This window comes from Camarhynchus parvulus, chromosome 2, assembly GCF_901933205.1.
Source record: "Camarhynchus parvulus chromosome 2, STF_HiC, whole genome shotgun sequence".
NCBI classification, from domain to species: Eukaryota; Metazoa; Chordata; class Aves; order Passeriformes; family Thraupidae; genus Camarhynchus; species Camarhynchus parvulus.
Window position 1 is genome coordinate 138,584,940 of NC_044572.1, and position 18,760 is coordinate 138,603,699.

At 41.4% G+C, this 18,760-nt stretch overlaps 1 protein-coding gene across 1 annotated transcript in view; it reads left to right on the forward strand.

Annotated features, from left to right (window-relative positions):
• Positions 1 to 18,760, forward strand: part of DEPTOR (DEP domain containing MTOR interacting protein) — a 77,937-nt gene that overhangs the window by 46,348 nt on the left and 12,829 nt on the right. The window contains exons 6-9 of the mRNA XM_030943477.1: positions 2,882 to 3,067; positions 3,697 to 3,831; positions 6,948 to 7,018; positions 7,649 to 7,753. Of these exons, the coding sequence (XP_030799337.1) occupies positions 2,882 to 3,067; positions 3,697 to 3,831; positions 6,948 to 7,018; positions 7,649 to 7,753 (497 nt within the window). The remainder of the gene's footprint in view (positions 1 to 2,881; positions 3,068 to 3,696; positions 3,832 to 6,947; positions 7,019 to 7,648; positions 7,754 to 18,760) is intronic.

Below are 18,760 nucleotides of genomic sequence, written 5' to 3' on the forward strand. Positions count from 1 at the left end.
GCTACATGTCCTAAGAATTTTGGCTACAAATCCTTTGTTGTGTAAATCATATACAAATCTTCTCCAACACAGAGTCATTGGACTTAGCTTTTCCATTTGCACTCATCTATTGTATAAAAATTTACCCTTCTATGGACTGAAATAATTACAGCAGAGATTAATGACTTCAGTGGAAAACCTAAACCTTGCTAGTTTAATTATATAAATATTACAATATTTAATTCAAAACAAGTATTGTTATTCTAAAATGTGTTCAGTATCATGGCAGAAAAATGTTTACATTATCTAGTTTCATGGTCAGTAATTCTTGAATTTCAGAGTGCTTACAATGTCTGCAGCATGAGTGTGTGTTTATCTCTGATTATCATAATTTCTGAGTACTGTCAGAGCACTTCAGTTAATGATACAAACAACGGAATAATTTTCGTTCAAAATGATGGTGTCATAATATTTAACCTGACTCAGAAACCCTACTGATATTTCTTACATTGGCCACAGCAGCTCTATTTCCAAGGAAGTATTTGTGGAGTCCTCTTTCATTGAAGATTGTGAATCACAATAGTCCTGAATAAGTAGAGCTTGCCTTTTTAAGACTGAGTTTGAGATGGCCTCAAAATTTTTTTTTGTCTTTAAATTAGGTTATTCTAATAATGTGGTAAGATATTGATAGATATTGCTACTTTTACTTATTATGTCAGTGATCTTCAAATGAAACTGGTAGCTGCAAACACCTACGCACTAACTCTGCCTCTGATAGCAAATCCTTTGGGGGATGTAGGCAGATTGCCAAATCTCTCCTCCTCTACTTCCGTTCTTCAAAAATAGTGATTGTTAGTAAGTGCTGTTTAATAGTACTGCATATGATATGTATCCAAAATGGGGAGCACAGCAGCAGTGTGTGCCTGCAATAATTAATGTGTTAGAACACAGTAATGAGGTACTTGTGATGCTAAATTTGACTTAACAAAGCCATTTTGCATCCCTGAGGACCCAACAGATTCAGCATCAAAAGGAAGCAGACAAAAACCAAGTGGCACTGTCTCTTCCAAAGATCTTTGACAGAGCCAGGCAATCTCAGGGATGCCTTACAGCCTGTGCCATGTGACTGGGGCTGTGTGGCAGCTTGGGCACCAGCATGTGCAGTTCAGAAAGTTCTTGTGTGCTGGTTATTTCTTGTCCCAAAGGTAGAAGTCCACTTGTACAGGCAGTGGTGTCTCTGACAGTGACCCAGGCAGGCTAGGGACGCGCTTCTTTGCAAGACAGTCTGACCTCATAAGGCAGTTTCTGCATCCACATAGAAGACAGTGCACTGAGGATCATATCTAGGACTGGCATCTTCCTTATTGTCTGGGTGACTTGACATCCCTGGAGGTGACTGGACTGGACTTGACTTTTTCCTCTTGGAGGTTATTTCTTCAGCTCACAAACATCAAATGGCTTACTGGCAGTTTATGTGTAAATACAGCCTATTTTGCAAGGTTGTCATGTGTGGTGTAGTTCTATAGTTCCATGAAGAGTAACCTGATACATAGGGAGTGTTTAGAAGGGATGAGAGCAAGGAAGACTGTATTGGGGATGAGGATGAAAGGAAAGCAGCCAGCAGGGCTCCAGGCTCTGGTTCTTGTGGAGCGCCTTGAACTCTGCTGGTTTTTGGACCCCATGTATTGGGCAGAGCACAGAGCAAGGCAAAAGTTCTGTGTCTGCAGTAGGAGGCCAAGTGACTGAGACATGTAATCATAGACTTGACTGACCTCAGTGCACACCTGTGTTGTTCTTTACACTTCATACAAAAATATCTATAGCCCACCAGTTCTTACAATTCTGTATTGCAAGAAATGCAATTTATAAACAAGGAAAATCCAGAATCTGGATTCTTCATTGAAAAGGTCAGTTGTAGGAAATTATTTCTGCAGAATGTGATCACAGAAGCTGGGTAAAAATGGAGAAAAATGCTGCCAAACACCTACTGCAGCTATTTTACATGCAGAGTGCTCCAGAGAGATTTCCTGCAATCAGGACCTGCAGGAGTCAAAGCACTTTTAGGACCTGGCACAGAGCTCCAACTACTGCATTTTTCATCACAGTGTTGGTGGCAGTGAAGACGTAGGTGTTATAGTGATGTTGCACTCTGGGAGTAGGCTTGGTGCTCCTGCTCTGACACCAGCATCCTGGGGTTTTCCGTCTGTGTCAATACAGGTTGCAATTAAGATTTTTCTTCATTATGTAAGAAATGATTTTTGGCCAGGTGCCTGTTCTCAAACCTTGTGTATCCGTGCAAAGCGGGGAAGTGGCCTGCCGGAAATGTCTGGGACACAGTGTCTGTGGTGAACAAGACAGAGGAAATACACAGGTCTTGATTCTTTGCTGCCCTGTAGCTCTGGACAAGGTAGTTGGACAGAGCTCTGGGGGCTGCCCTAGACTGATTAATTTACACAAAACTTGACATAAATAAATTTACTGATGAATTTACACAAAACTTGTTGTAAGGAGCTGAGTCTGGTCAGTGGGGCCAGCAGCAGCAACGCTTACAGAGGAATCATGCACAGAGATGGGCCATTATGCAACCTGTCACAGAGAGGTTTCTATTTCCACTGGGCAATAAAGAGTGCATGTCATTAATCAAAGTAATGTAAAACATTATTCTCAGCATTTGCCACCACAATTCCTAGTTTGCTATTGCTGCTGTAAAGGGTGTATATTGAGGCCACCTGTGTGAAGTTGGCCACCTTCCTTCTCTTTGTGAGGCTTCACAGGGGAAGAGGAGAACTCTGAGCATTGCATCCTTACAGCAAGGTCTGTAGTGCACAAATTGCACATGGGTAGGCTTGGATTTCTTTCTATGCCTACCAGGGATAGACTTTGTATTCATCTCTTTTCCTAGTGTCCAACAAGCACCATTTTATGGACAGCAACTTGCTCTACCAGTGCAGAATGAATTTCCGGCGGCGGCGGCGATTAATGGAGCTCCTCACTGAGAAATCTCGCCTGATGCCAGAGAGCCATGACAGCCCTTTTTGCCTGCGCAAGCAGAACCATGACAACAGGAAACACACCAGTTTTCTCTCAGGTGACTCATTAATTACACTGCTGCCTGTAGAGTGACTCCATGGAGTATTAAAAAGTTGGTTTTGGACAAAGGGTTTCAGTGTTAAAAAAAAATGCAGGGCTGAGTATTATATGTCCCTGTTCACAGGGATTGTTCATTCACTCATTTTACCAAACCTACAGCTCCCTGGGGCGTATCTGTATCAATAGCATTTCAGATGCTGATGAAAATTTGGGGTCCATGTTCAAACTGAACGGTTAAAGTCCCCCAGACTCAAAGTAATTTGTCATACATTCTATGGGGAGTTTTCAAGAAGATTAAAAGTGAGGGGAAGGGGCCCTGCAGCATTTGTGTACAGTAATATTTAGCAAGAACTGAAAGAATGGAAAGGAAAACAGGGAAAATGTAGTTCCCTATATTGGAATGCCTCTTAGAAGACACTGCAATGGGAACAGTTCAGCCATACTGTTAGTTACAGCATTACTCTCATGCAATGACTTCTAACAATGTAGGACACACTAACCCATTCCCAATGTTGTCAGTGTAAGCATGGCTTGTTGCTGTTTTGGTTTTTTTTTTAAAGAAACAGGGAAATGGCCTAATAACTGCTACTATCTCCCTTTTACTCTGGGTTTTCTCTCTGCTTGCAGTGAGTCCCACCAAGGAGATAAAGATCGTGTCGGCAGTGCGGAGGAGCAGCATGAGCAGCTGTGGCAGCAGTGGGTACTTCAGCAGCAGCCCCACGCTCAGCAGCAGTCCCCCTGTGCTCTGCAACCCCAAATCCGGTGAGCACCAGCATGGCTTACCATGCACAGCAGCCAGGGTGCAGACATCTCTGTGGGGAGAAGGCAATGTGAAGAATGCCTATTGTCACGCCTAAGCTTCTGTTTCCAAGAATACATTAAAAATTCACAGTGTCACAGGTTTTGTAGGCCAGAGGGAACTATTATCATCTTCTAGCCTGAAGTCCTGTTGAACACAAGCCAGATGTCTGCCTCCAGTAATCTCTGTGTCAAGTCCATAATTGTGGTTTGAGCTGCATTTTATCTCTTAGGACTACGTGCAGTCAGAGGCCCAGATTTGCCTCTTCACTGCCAAGCTCTGAACCAATTCAAATCTCCTAGAGACATTCCTTTGGTGCAAGTCAGAGGAGAGTTTAACTATCCAGTGACTGCTTGAGCTGCTATGGAATAACACCCCTCAGAACACAGCCTGCTCTAAAAAAAACGGAGGCAGCATTGTTTCAGCCTGTCAGAGACAATTTGAACATTTTAATTTGTTTTAAGTCTTACACTGGTCTGTTTCAGAAGGTAGAAGTAGTATTGAAGCTTATTTTCCTTTTGAAAGGATTTCCTATCCCACGCCGGAAGGTTAAACACACCCATTCTTCCACAGTTCACTTAAAATTGTTTCTTACTGTACATCTGGGAAGGGGAAAACAGACCAAGAATGATATTGTTTCAGCCTCTCTGTTTCCCTCAGAAATAGCTCTGAATATCAAACAGGGTCCCTGCTGCCCTTTTAGCTCCTTATTATTTCAAATTCACCAAGTCCCTGCCAGTGGTGTGGGGAATTCGGTACAGCGGGGTAAGGCTTCAGTGCATATGTGTAATCTTTGCTTTCAGAGGGATGCTGGCATTTGAAGTGGTTACAGGAGAGTGCCTTAAGCACGAGGTGAATGCTGTTCAAAACATTGACCATTTACTCTGGAGAAGAGTGAACTAAAGTGCATTTCACTCCTGCTGTGCAGAGTGGCCATCAGAAAGGGAAGGATATTTTCCTTCTCTCTCCTTTTAGCAGGTCTCCTTCCCTCTGCTTAAGCTCTGCTGGGAATTGAGTATGAAGCTCTGAACTAAAATAATTGGAAGGACTCAGTAGGATTATATGCTCAGAAGCCATAACCCCTCCAGCAGACCTGCTGCCCAGCAGAGGAGATGCTGTCAGTTCTAGTGGCCATTGCATCCTCGGGGTGTGTTACTGTTGGGTGCTCAGCACCACCTTCCAGTATGCTCGCCCCTTCATGCAAGGGGCTTGGCCCTAGATAAAGGGTGCTACAGTATCATGTTTTGGCAGAATATCTCTCAGGTATAATTTGCAGAAATGCTCTGGTAGCTTTTGTGTGGGGAGCTCTTTGTCCCCAGTACATTAATTACATCCTGGAAAATTTTCTGGGACAGATTAAATAGCATTCATGTGCTATCCATAAATGTGTGTGTTATCTAAAGTATGCCAACTATTCTGTTCATTTATGGTTCTGATTTTATATGAAGTGTCAGCCCATGAGTAGTGAGAACAAGTTTATTTTAATGCAGCAGATTACACAATACTGGAAGAAAAAGAATAGGCTGACATTGCTCTTGCATGAATTTTTTAGAAGAAACTTTCCCCTAGGACTAGTTTTCAATCTGTGAATAGCTTTAACAGACATATTTGAAAGAAGACAGCAGTGGGCTTATAAACAGACTGAATTTTAAGAATTAGAGAATTACTGGCAGTGTAGGGTTATTTCTCCCAGAGCACAAGTACAGATCCACACGTCAGCTTGCATAGGTTAACATAAGGCTGTCAGATGTAAATGTTACAAGAAATCTTAATCCTCTGCTCACTATAAGGAGACTTTGTTCACAAATAGCTTCCTGCTGTCCAGACCCAGAGCGCGTTGCTGAACTACGTGCTGATAAACATAAGGCAGAGGTGTATTTGTTGTCAGACGAGCTTGCTTGCAGGCAAGCACTTAAAAAACACCCAGGTCGTGACTTGACCAATCATGTAGAAAAACAATCATCAAACAAAAAAAAAAATTCTGGAGGTATAATGAAGAGAGGCACATAAGAGAGCCCTGCGTGGATGATTTATCAGATTCTGATTTGTCAAATGAGCACAATCATTCAGTTTTTTTACATTGACCAGACATGCTCTGCAAAGTGCAGCACTGGCTAAATGACAGTTCATCAAAATGCACAGGAAGGTTAAAAAAAAAACAAACAAAGATATTGGTTTGTCTGCTAGAATTCTCCCTGCTCCCATGAATGTCATTAAGAAACTCAAGAACATCTTCAAATACCATCTGTGAGAAATTTTGTCTCCCACTTGTGACTGAAAAGACAGACACCATCAAAATTATTTATCACTAAAAGGAAAACAGCCATAATATGAAGGGTGAAGCAGGCAAATGGGGGGAACAGAATATGTCTTTATGTTGTCCTTTGTCTTTGAAGCATTTATGGACAGACAAAAAGTGGTACACAGGTTGATATTGATTTGATCTGGCAGAACTTCAAATTTAATTTGTTTGGAGGAAAATTATGCCATTACATGGAAGGCAATGGGGACCTGCAGAAACTTACTGGTATTTCCTTTCATTTAGAATCTCAGACACCTGTAGGTTACCTTGTCTGTCACTGGATAAGATGGGAGTTGTAGGTCTGTGCCTACAGCTGCAGAAGTCTCTTGAGATAATTCCTCACCCTAGCAGGATTTTCTTGCTATTCAGTTCTGTGATTCAAACCCAACTCAGATGAAATAGCAGAGAGCACCCAACAAGCACACAGTGAGCTGTGAAGGAAAGCTGCTCTGTGCCAGAAGGTTGGTCACTTGTTTCAACACTGGACACAGGAAAAGCCACTTCTGAGTTTTGTGATAGTGTTTGGGGGATTTTGATTGCAGACAACAAAGTCCGTTGGCTAAATGCCACAGTTTTCCAAAGATCTCAGCATTTATACTCAGTGTTATTCTGTGGGCTTTTCCATGGTTCTCTTACTGCTTTCAAGCAAGTCTGCAAGAATAGAAAGCATGTATGGGAAGTGGGGCCAAAAAGATGTATCCCAACAATGTATCTGATTTATTAGGAGAAATTCCAGAGGAATGTTTTTATTGACTATTCATTTCTGTACCTCCACAGTATTAAAGAGACCTGTGACTGCTGATGAGCTCTTGATGCCTGGAGCCCCATATGTTAGAAAAACTTTTACGGTATGTCTCCAGTGTTTTTCTTTATTTTCTGCATGTTATATGCATATGGGCAATCCAAACAGACATTTTCTGGTGGAATAATTAGAGCTTATTTGTATTTGCTGAGGTTTATATCTCAAAATCCCAAACTCCATTATCAGTACTTCCACAAATTTCAGGTCTGATTCAGCACTTGTTTATTCTGTCTTTATGCCAGTGTGATACTTAAAAGGGGTGTAAAAATACATAAAGCCAATAAGATTTGTATTATACAAACTCATCTGGACTTGGTGCTCCTGCTCTGCAGGAGTGGATCATCTATGCAAACCAAACTTTTGTAGCAGGGTCTTTCTACATGATGGGACAGAGAATTTGACTCACATACATTATTAGAGCCCTTCTTTAAAAATGTTCTTGAACCTAGTCATTGGGAGCATTGGTTTTACAGCCTCCTAGTTCAACAAAGAAACTTCATTACAAGCAAGAGATATCACTTGGATAGAGCCTTTCCTATGACTGACCTAGCAGCCTGCACTCTACTGTATGTTGGAAGTACAGAGATGTTGAAATTACATCTTGGACCATTTAGAAGTTGCCCCCTTGAATTTCATGAAGATGTTTGAAAGTGATGATGTCCTTTCTTCTTTCCAGATTGTTGGCGATGCCGTGGGCTGGGGCTTTGTGGTGCGGGGCAGCAAACCCTGCCACATCCAGGCTGTGGACCCCAGTGGGCCAGCGGCCGCGGCTGGGATGAAGGTGGGTTCTCAAAATGGGACGATTTCCTAGGGAAATTTGTGCTGCTCAGTGAAGGTCTTGGGCTGCCTGTGTTAGGGGAGGGAGAGGTGCTTTTTTTTCCAGTGTTGAGTGTCTTTGCCTCAGTTTCAGGCAGCTCTGCACAGTGAGTGCTGCTGTCTTTAAACCCCCTCCTGTTTATTTTCTTCTGTCCTTTAGATTCTTGAAGTCTCTTTTTCACATGAGATTGGATTATGCTTTCCAAGTTGCTCTCTTGACCTTTTTTTCCTTTTTGAAGGGTGGGTTTTTATTCACGTGGTTGGCTGGTTTTGGTGATGGTGTTATTTTCTGATGGATTTTTTTTTTAATTGCAGTGTTTTTTCAACTCAGCACAATTTTAGCTTCCCATTACCATTTATGTGACTGCTGGTATGCACCTCCTGGGCTTTGCCTTTATAGGAACAGGCAAAGTCAGACATACCCTAGTAAAAGTGAAGCTAGCATAGCCCATTGTTCAGTGTAAAGCTCTTAAGATTCAAGAAAATTTGGAAAGAATAACAGATAATACTTTCATAAGGAGCTGAAATAGCTTCATAAGTGATTTAAGAATCAATAAATACACATTCCACTTTTAGCTTTTGCACTGCAATGCAGAGCCCATTGACTTACCTGTGGGCTTGGATCGCATCCTGCATATATCTGTGAATTAATCTCTGCCTTGTACAAAGAGAAAAATAAAGGCAAAGTATTATGTTAAGTACAGATAAAAGCAAGAAAATTAAGTTAGCTACTACACCTGATCCAATGGCCAGAAAGATTAAACTGCCCATTTATGCCATGCTTTATTTTATAGCAGCAGCATAGATGTTCATAGATGTTTCAGGTATAATCCACATGTACTCCAGTTTGCCATGAATTTTGTCCAGCCTTCTAATTCATCTCTCATTCCCATCACACTCACCCCAGTTGCCTCTCACCTGTCTATGCACACCCACCAAGCTGGAGGCCACAGCTCCAGGGATGCACATCCTACCCACTGCACAGTGCCAGACCTGCCATGGGACCCTCCTTAGCAAGTGCAGGACAGGGGTTTCTTTATTTTAATGGAACTTTCAAGAACATACTGTCTTTGAAACTTTTTTTTTTTAGAACAGGTAGGCAAAACCCCTGGGACAGGGAATGGCAGCTGCAGAGCTTGTTGGTACATGCAGCATCCAGACACATCCTGTTGGCAAAGGAGCTTGAGTTCCGAGGGAGCTGGAAGTTTTTTAATATCTTTTATACAACACCTAAATATAAAATACAGTTATATTTTTTATATGAAGAGCGTTATTTTCAAATAATGATCCTGCCTAAAATGTAAAGGGCTTAAATTTAAAAATAATTTATTAATTCATGTGTATATTCTAGATCCTGCACTTGGGAGCTTAGTATTTTACAGCAGCTTTTATTCTCTGAATATAGAAGCTAGCAGTACAATGGAGCAATTCTGAAACCTGAGTTGTAAAAACAACACTGTGGTGTCAAATGTGTAATCCCATGGGGTTGCAGAGGTCTACCTGAACCATTCAAGATTGAAGAAGACAAATAGTTCACTGTCCTGAGAGGAGCAAGTAGTGTTGTAAAACTGGGATATATTGCCTTGATTTTACACAAGGACAGATCTGATTGTTTTCAAAGCTGTTATCTCTACATGAAATGGTGTTTCAGAGCAGAATTGCACATAAAAATTTATAGCTGTATATGAGATGAGCTCCTCTTTAGAAACAAAAATTGTTGCCCCGTTTTTGGAAATGCTGAATACCTTTAGCCAAATGAAGAGATGGTGTTTTTCTTTGAAATAAGGACTTTTGTTAGATGTTCCCATAGCAATAAGTATGCAAATCATAGTGCAGGATCTGAAATTTTAAAAAAATCTATGTCACTTAATCCATCTGTTTACAGAACTCCTCAATCTGTCAAATTTAAAGAAATCAAATGACAGGCTTTAGATGACAGCTCCTTGAAATTTAACATTCCCCTGTGTGGAAGCTGCAGGAGGGGCACTTTGAAAACAGGCTGGGCTTGGTAACTTCTGGTGGGCTGGTGCAAGAGGCTTTTGTCTGCAAGAAGAGTGCTACACCAAAGGAGCACTAACAAGGAAAGTTGGCTATGATGAAAAGGGCAAGAATTTGAAGAAGAGCCAAGCCTTGGCGTTGCAGTTTGTAGAAAAGTTCTTGGCAGTAGCAGCAGGGATTTTCCTCCTAAGGAGATGTATCCACTGTAATTGTTTTTAGAACATCTTTATTTGTAAAGCTTGTGATTTTGCACTTGTCTTCTTTGGAGAACACTATTTTTCTATCTTTGCATTATGCTGGACATACTGTTGAGAGAGGACTGCTGCCCATGATGTCATTGTAGGACCTCAGTTTGTGCATTTAAAATTCTACCATGTATCACAGAAAGAGTAAACCTTGCAGGCTCAACCTGCCTGCTGGACTTAGTGGTGGCTTGCTTTCAGTTTGAGCTTGTCTGGGCTCTTGGCCTGCTCTGAAGTGCTGTGAGTTGGGAGTCTGAGCAGAAAGCTCAATGAGCTGGGGACAGAGCTCTGGCCGCCTGCAGTGGCCGTCCCTGGGCATGGCACTGGCACACGTGGGCTCTGTCACACACATGCACCTCAGCATGGCACCACTTGCCATCTCCTTATGTGTGACATCCTCTTCTGGGGGAATTTTCAGACAATTTATTTCTGACAAAATCCCTACCAGCAAGATCTGCTGAAGATGTGTGAGAGGCTATAAGCTTTAGGTTTTGATACCCGTTCTGGGGCTGGTAAATAGGATTACCACTCACAGTCTGAAGTTTCAGGTGTGAAGCTGAGAAAATAATTCAATAAATATCTAGTCAATTAGCTTTATTAAAGTATTTTTGGTTCGCTGAAGTGTGTTTGCCTGTGACAGTGTTGTGAGGAGAGTGGTTGCTGCAAGTGCATTAACAAGTGGGAGCTGGAGGCGCCACAAGGCTATGAAAGGAGTCAGTGTTGTGGTGCGTTCTTCTAAGTTATTTGCAGCTCTGTTTAGCTGTCTGCTGTCATCAGCAGTGCAGACAGGAACAGCAGGATTTTGAAGTTCCCAGGTTGCTTTAATATTCATTATTGACTGGCTAAAAAATCTGGTTCTCTGCAGATGACACTGCTAAATATTGCCAGCTGTTGTCAGTAAAACTCTTTTTCTCTTTTTTTTTTGTGATTTATTCTGTACGTTCATTTCTGCTTTTAAGGTGCAAGTATTTTTTGAAAAGTTACAACTTGACTTCAAACTAGTGACTTAAATTATGCATCACATTGTTATTTAGTCTGACATAACTACCGCAGAGTGTGATGGAACAAGCAGACCTAGCTAAGTATGAGGCTTGTGAGAGAGACAAATTAATCACTCATTTTGCTGATCATCTCTTCTTCCCACTGGCTGGAGAAGTCAGTACCCTACTCAAACTGTTAATAGAAAGCTGATTCCTTAAACTGATTCTTAGCAAATTAGTATTTATAGCTGTGACACCCAAGGTCCTCAAATCATACAAATTGCCAGTGGCTGTTTAAGCTTTTCAAGCCTAGTTCTTCTTCATTTCAGCAGCAGAGAGTCAGCAGCAGGGAGTTTGAAGGGCCACATGTTGTCACTGGTACCAACACCTTCTGTTTGGAGCTCAGCTTGGGAACTGTAATGTGTAGCCAGGACCCTTTCAGCATGGTTCTGCTCTCCTGATCTCTAAAAGCTGGCACAGGGAGGAGATCAGCTTTATAAATTTTCTGCCTGTGCATTTGTCATCTTAATTCACAAATGATTATTTCAGGTCCAGTTTCTCAAATGATTTCACTAGCAGAATAAGAACCAACTCTGAAGTGTAATTGAGTTGCCATTGTGTCAAGAAGCCAATGGATGTCACTTCATCAGGGTCATCAAGCCCAATTCATGCAGTCAAAGGACGTCTGTACTATCTGATTACTCCAAATGATTCAAGTATTGCCACAATAACAGCATATTACAGACTTGTAACATGGAAGACTAGAAGGCACACATTATAAGTGTCCAGCAGGGTGAAAACCAACCCAAAACCATGTGATGTCAGAGGACTTGCTGATGCCTTATATTCCTGCAATTGGAAGAAATTTGAACAGTGAGATTCTCATGAAGTTGAATGTACCTCAAGCTACAGAGAAACACAAAACTCGTTACATGGTCCTTGCCAACCTGACCTCAAAAATGAGAATTGCATAACTGTTTGGCAAGCAAGATAAATCAGTCTAAAAATCCTAAAAAAAACCCCCTTCCCCCAGGAAAAGTATCCCAAGTCCAATTTCCAGCTTTTACAGGATAATGGGAAAGAGAGAAGCATGGATATTGTAGGTGAGAAACTTCTTCGTAACTTCTAAAGGCACCCTAGAGGGAGCTTGAAAACTGGGATTTATATTGTATCAATAAGGCACAAGGTACATGCCTCCATTTAACCCTCTTTGTGAAGTTCTGGAAAGAGAAGATACCTCAGTGTGTGAGGCTGGGCCTCTAGCCCTTCAAAGCACTCCAGGGATGCTTGAAGTGCTAATTGAAGCTATCTGAAGGGTACTTTCATTTTTTCATGGAATTGAGCTTTGAATGAGAAGATGGAGTTGGCTTGGATAAATATTTATGCTGTGCACTAGCATATGGTGTTGAAGCAGATGCAATTCAGTCTTAGAATTCTTATCTTATACCAACATGTTACTGATTGTAGAAAGGCATAAATTACATGAGTTGCCATCTGTTTTCAATTACAGCATGAAAACACTGAGGCAGGTTGGGATTTTCCTTTAGCTGTCTTATCAGCTTGCTGCCGAATTCGATAATTACATTAGAGTGAGTTGAGAATGGATGTATTTGGTAATGTGAACACTCAGAAAAAGTTGCTGACAAACTGCTTTCATAGCTTGTCCATAAATAGAGAAGCAGCAGAGCTAAACATGCACTAGCACTACCCACAATGAATGCCACTGCTGTAGGGCTTGAATATAAATGTATATATAAGTTTCAAACACATCTCTGTAAGTGCTTCATTTTCTGATAGTATTTATTTATAAACTGTAATATAAAGGTCCATTCTCCTCCACAGAATTGTGGAAGCTGTGTTTAAGTATCTTTGACTTTAGAAAAATCTAATTTTAAGAAAACTTGATTTTTTACCACAAAATCAGTCTGGTTTTGCAAAACCAAAGAAAATTCAAAGATGTTTTGACTCTGTCTTTCCCTTTATGCAGCAGTAACCAGGACCTCAGATTTCATCTGCTATTATCCATCACAGAGATTGGAGAGTGAACTGAGTAGGGTAGCATTAGCCTCAAACATCATTGAGATCATGCTTGAGAAGAGTGGTTGTTACATTACAGTATCAGAGAATGGGTCATGTTGGAAGGAACCACAAGAGGTCACCTGGTGGACCCTCCCAGATCAAGCGGGGTCATCCTAGGGCACACTGCACAGGACTGGGCCCATCTAGTAAGGGGGATTCCACAGCCTCCCTGTTCAATCTGTTCCAGTGCATGATCCCTATACAGTAAAGAAGTCCTTCCTTGTGTTCAAGTAGACCTTCTTGTGCTTCAGTTTTCCTTCCTTGTGTTGTGCTTCAGTTTTCCTTCCTTGTGTTCAAGTGGACCTTCCTGTGCTTCAGTTTTTGCCTCTTCTGCTATTGCTTGGAACCACTGGTGAGAGCCTGGCCCATCCTCTTGGTACCCTCCATTTAGCTAGACATTAATGAGCATCATCAGTCATCTCTTCTCCAGGCTTAGCTCAGCTCCCTCAATCTTTCATTGTAAGAGACATTCTTCAGACCCTTGACTGACTTTGTAGCCCTCCACTGGACCCACTCCATTTTTTCCATGTCTGTCTTGTGCTGAGGAACCCAGAACTGGACACAGCACTCCAGATGTGCCTCACTAGGGCAGAGTAGAGGCAGGATCACCTCCCTTGACCTGCTGGCAATGCTTTTCCTAATGCACCCCAGAATACCACCGGCCTTCTTGGCCACAAGGACACGCTGCTGGCTCATGAACAGTTTGTTGTCCACCAGGACCCCCGGGTCCTTCCCTGCAGAGCTGCTTTCCAGCAGGTTGGCCCCCACCCTGTACTGCATGGGCTGTTCCTCCCCAGGTGCAGGACCAGGACATTAGGACATGTTAAGAGCATAGCAATGGTGAATATGGTGTAGAACAGTTTGATGAACAGTTTGGATGGCTTTTTCATTATTACTTATTTAATCCTTAGTGGAAATCTTTCTAAAAGACTCTAAAGAAAAAATCAGTAAGGCTGTGCTAGTCAGTAGCATAATGATTCAACAGAAATTGGAAGAGGTCAAATATTTGTGAATGTGAAAATAATAAGCTCTGCCATCAAAAATGGGTTCTTAACTGGTTGTGCTTGACAACTTTTTAACATGTATAGCACTCACTGTGCTTTCCTGGTCAGTGAATGAATCTGTGCCTGGGTGTTCCTGCTCTAAGTCTGCCTTCTCTTCTTTGTCTGTGGTCATCCTTTGCTCATGTAGTTTGCTGATGAGCTGTGGTGATGACTCCCTAACTGTCCCAACGTTTCCACTTTGCTTGTGTGAATTTAATTAAATTCAATTAGTAGTTCCCAAATTTTTAGAGTGAATCTTTTTAGAAGTTCTACATAGGTTGGGCCTACCCTAGAACCATGTTTCTCTTACTGTACTGGGATTAATGCCATGAAAATTATCACAGTAACATGGTTCTGTGAGGACTTGGCAGAAAACTGCATTGCACTCATCTCCTCTTGTCTGGGAGTTCTGTGAATTCAGTCCTCTCACCAAAGTAGAGGCTTCTCTAACTGAAGAAGAAGGTGGTTTTGAAAGCTGCATTGTGTGCCACTTCCAGAACTTTGTTTAGTTGCCAGAAGGAGACAAGGCTTGGCAAATTTCTCCTTTGCTTTCATTGCAGGCTACTACAAGTGCAACAGCAGTCTTTATGTCCTTGACCATCCTTTGCATTAGCACAGTGTCTTTAGGTTGATTGAAATAATGGAAGTTTTTTCCTCAGTATTGGGAGTCCCAGTGCAAAATTGGATATCTCTCTCCTGCCCCTTCACTGGACCAGCTACTCTGTCCATTTTATTCCTTGTCTGTGTTGGAAGCCCTGTCATTGTTGAACCTGTGTGTCGGGAGGCTCTTGGAGACACTGTTCCACTGGTGAACCTGTCCCATGGTGGCCACAAGGAAGTCACAGTTTGGATTTGGATTCTCCTCTTTTCCTGTCACAAACCCTCTGTGCAATACTGACCGTTTCCCACCAGAATTCTTGTAAAGTGGTTTGGGTTTAAATAGAGATGGAAAATTTCATAAAATCTGCCATATTCTCAAACATAACCAAAACATTTCATGAGTACATCTGTTTTGGCATCTGTACAAATAAGTTTGCTAAAGTTTCTTTGTTTTCTTGTGGGAGGTGTGGTTCACAGCATAAGATCCAGGTTTTCCAGTCTCAGAGCAGAGATTTTGCAGCCTGGGCCCAGTGACTCCCATGCAGCAAAGTTACAGCTCCCCAGGTTTCAAACATCAGTTTGTACAGCTCTCATCTTTCTAAGCCATCCTTCTCCCCCTCCTGAAATTTGTGTTTGTGTTGACTCCAGATACTTTCTTTGTGACATGCCACCGTGCCACCCCTGCCCAGGTTGTAAGTACTCTGCAGGGAGACACTTTCTATTTCCAATGTTACCACATTCCAGTCTGTGCTGATCTTTACAAAAATTCTCCTATTTTGCTCCATTTTTCAGTAATAAATCAGTAGTAAATCATTGTGAAATTTTAGTTCTTTTAAAGCCATAATAAAGCTCCTGTTATTTTCTGACATGTCACAATTTCATCCTACATTCCTACTTTTTTTGGTGGATCTCCGTTTTTTTCTCCTTGTTTCCTTGGCTTGTCTTGCTTTTTTGTCCACAGAGTTGTATAAGTTTGTTTTGAAGAAATCTCTTCTGAGGCTGCAGAACTTGTGAAGCAGTTTTGGAAGGTTAAGTGAACCCCACCCTTGTGCACAAGCCTCAGAGTGCACAGCCACTACCAGTTGGGTCTGGGACTGTGCTTGCTTCAGTGGATCATGAGCCTCTGTTCTTCTGAGCCAGTGGACACAAAATTGACTAAAAAATCAGCCACCTTTATCTTGTACTAGAAACCAGGTGCTTGCTGTGACTATCTGGAACTGTTCTATGACGAAGAAATCAAAACTTGGTGTGTGAAAAGTCACACACTGAGGTATGAGGGGAAAGACCCCCCGCCATGTAGTTGGGAACATTGACGCAAACACCACGCCAGCAGGATGTGAGCTGCAAACTGCACACAAAAGAAAACAGAGAAAAATTCTTTTCATGATTGTCAGACCTGGTTTTGAACAACAGGATCCATGCTGCTCACTATAGAGAAAGGAATTAAGACAGTGGGAATTCCCAGGTGGAATATAAAAATAGTGAGTTCAACTTTTTGAGTCTAAATTTCTCCTTTAAGATCTTCCCCCCTGCCAAACTTACAGGACACAGGTTTAACAAGGTTTTACTTGCTTATCCCAGACCCAAATTTTGGCTTGCAGAGAAGTATTAGGTTTCCAATGCCTCTGTGTGATTTTTCCTAAAGACTCTTTTAACAGAGAGAGTTTTACTGGGCAACAAAACAACTTTTTTTTTCTCTTTACAACAACTGAAACCTTATGTGAGTACAGCAAGTTTCATAATATCTCAGAGCTCCTTTTTCCGCATTCACAGTGGTGTGGTTAACTTTAGAATTGAACTTGTTTGTAGGCCTGTCACCTAAAATGGTCTTGGGCAACAAGTGACCCACTGTACTTGTGTCTGTATGTTGGCTCCTTCTCATCAATAGGAAATACAAATACTAAAAAAACCCAAATCTGCAGCTTCATTATTGGAGAGCAGTGAATTTTCTAAATTTAGTCACATTATTATAATAAATTATAGTTTTAAAAATTCTTTTCAAGTAAGTGGTGTTTTATGACAGGATAACCCAGATATCTGAAAACCCTGCCTTTATCAAAGTGTTTTCTGTTTTTTTTTTTCTGGAGTCTGACAGCTGTAACCATTCAGAAGGAGAGACAGCAGCACTGTAGAACAGGGCTGTGCTTGTGTTTTGATACAACTTCCAAGCTCCTGTGTGGTCTATAGGCCATTGAATGGCAAGATCTAGTGCCTGATGGAGCAGCTGGGATCATCCCATGCTTGAGCTGTTATGGGCTATTGCAGCTCACTCCCAGGTAGTCCAGCCTCTCTAAAGAGACTGCTGTCATCTGAAAAACTGATCAGCAGAATGCCTGAAATCTTGAAAAGGTTATCTTAAGTGTCTGTAAAAAACACATAGAATTAGAGGCCAGTTCAGCAAAAAGCTATAATTTTGAACTACTTCTGCTCTCAGGTGAGGATGAAAAACATTTTGTAGTACTTGGTTTAGTTGCAATACTAATTTCAATTGATTACTTGGAGAGTTCCTCAGATGCTGTTGTTTTTACAAGTCCAGGCTATCTCAGCTCTCCGCCCTGAGCACTTCAAGGATGCTGCTGCTCCCCAGCTGCTGCTCAAAAGATTCTTGCCTGCACTTCTCTCTCCGTCTCTTTTCTTGTTGCTGCTCAAGACACAAAGTGGCTTCCTTTCATGGTATAAGGGAATGATTTGGGAAGCATGTTGCATTAAAGCCAAGGCTCTGTTTAGCTAGCCAAACACATGGAAAAACAATTGCACTTTTGTCTGTGCAAACAGACAGCAGCTGTTTGTCTCAAACAGCACAGACTGTTCCTGCTCATGACATGCTGGATACCAGAGGGCGCTGAGGGTGCCTTGCATGCATCTGCCTGCCCCTGTAATTCCCTTGCTTGCACTTCATGACTGTTTTTAACCAATATGGGACTTAAATGGACTACAGTTCAGCATAATTATATTTGACCATGTAAGTAAACTGATACATAGTTTTAAAGTTCTTTATTCCTTATGTGCGATTTTGTTTTAGAAAATATGGTTTAGCTACGATATACCAAGAAAAAAAAGACACTGAAAGGTCAACCCAAGCATTAAAAGACATTCTTTCTAAGCTTAGACTCTGTTCTTCTGAGACTGAGGCAGTATTTTACCCAGAGCCATCTTTAACCGTTTGAGTTATTTAACATTTCAGAACTGTTCTGTGGTAGGTATCAAATTGCACTATACAATAAAAATGCTTATAAAGTTAGACATGCAGTCACTGGTTTGCTTTCCTGATGTGGCCCAGCCTGGTCCAGTTTTACCTGTGGGTATTTCTCATAGGACTCACATTAAGTCAGTGATTTTACACACCAATTCCCAATTAGGGCCGTGGAAAGCAGTGACCTATATTCCCCTACTCCATATTTATGGATGGTTTGTGTTTCAGGGTATTATGTTCTTACGTTATTACTCTTCAGATATGTACAGATAGCATTAATTTAGCTTTGTGAATAATTCCTACTTAGCTGATCTGTCAGCAAAACTCCACCACTTGCAGATCTGGGACTTGTGCAGCCCAAGAGACTTGTGCTCCAAAGCAAGAGTTGTTCTCATGGGCTCTTAGGTCAGCTCTTTTCCTTCTCTAATTTGTCCACTCTGTTTGTGGAGTTTTCTCAGCAGTGGTTTAATTCTCTTTCTGGTGAAGAAAAAAGGACTTGAATTCCTAGAGATTCCCATCATTTGGAAGGGAGGAAGGGAGGGAGACTCTGTCTGAACCAACGATGAAACCCTTGATAATCTATGACTTTTTATATTATGTGACTTACTGTATTATGTTATAAAATAGATATTACTTTATTACATGCTTTTTGTTTTGTATTATGCAGTTTAAAAATTATGTTGTTTAATTCACTTTGGGGTTTTTTTTTCAGTTGGAGACCAATTTGTTTGGAATACTATAAAAATTCAGCCTCTTTTTTAAAATGGAAAGAAATATGTAATATATATATAATGAAAATGTGTAATGAAGCCTTGCTCAGGCAAACCATCCACACCA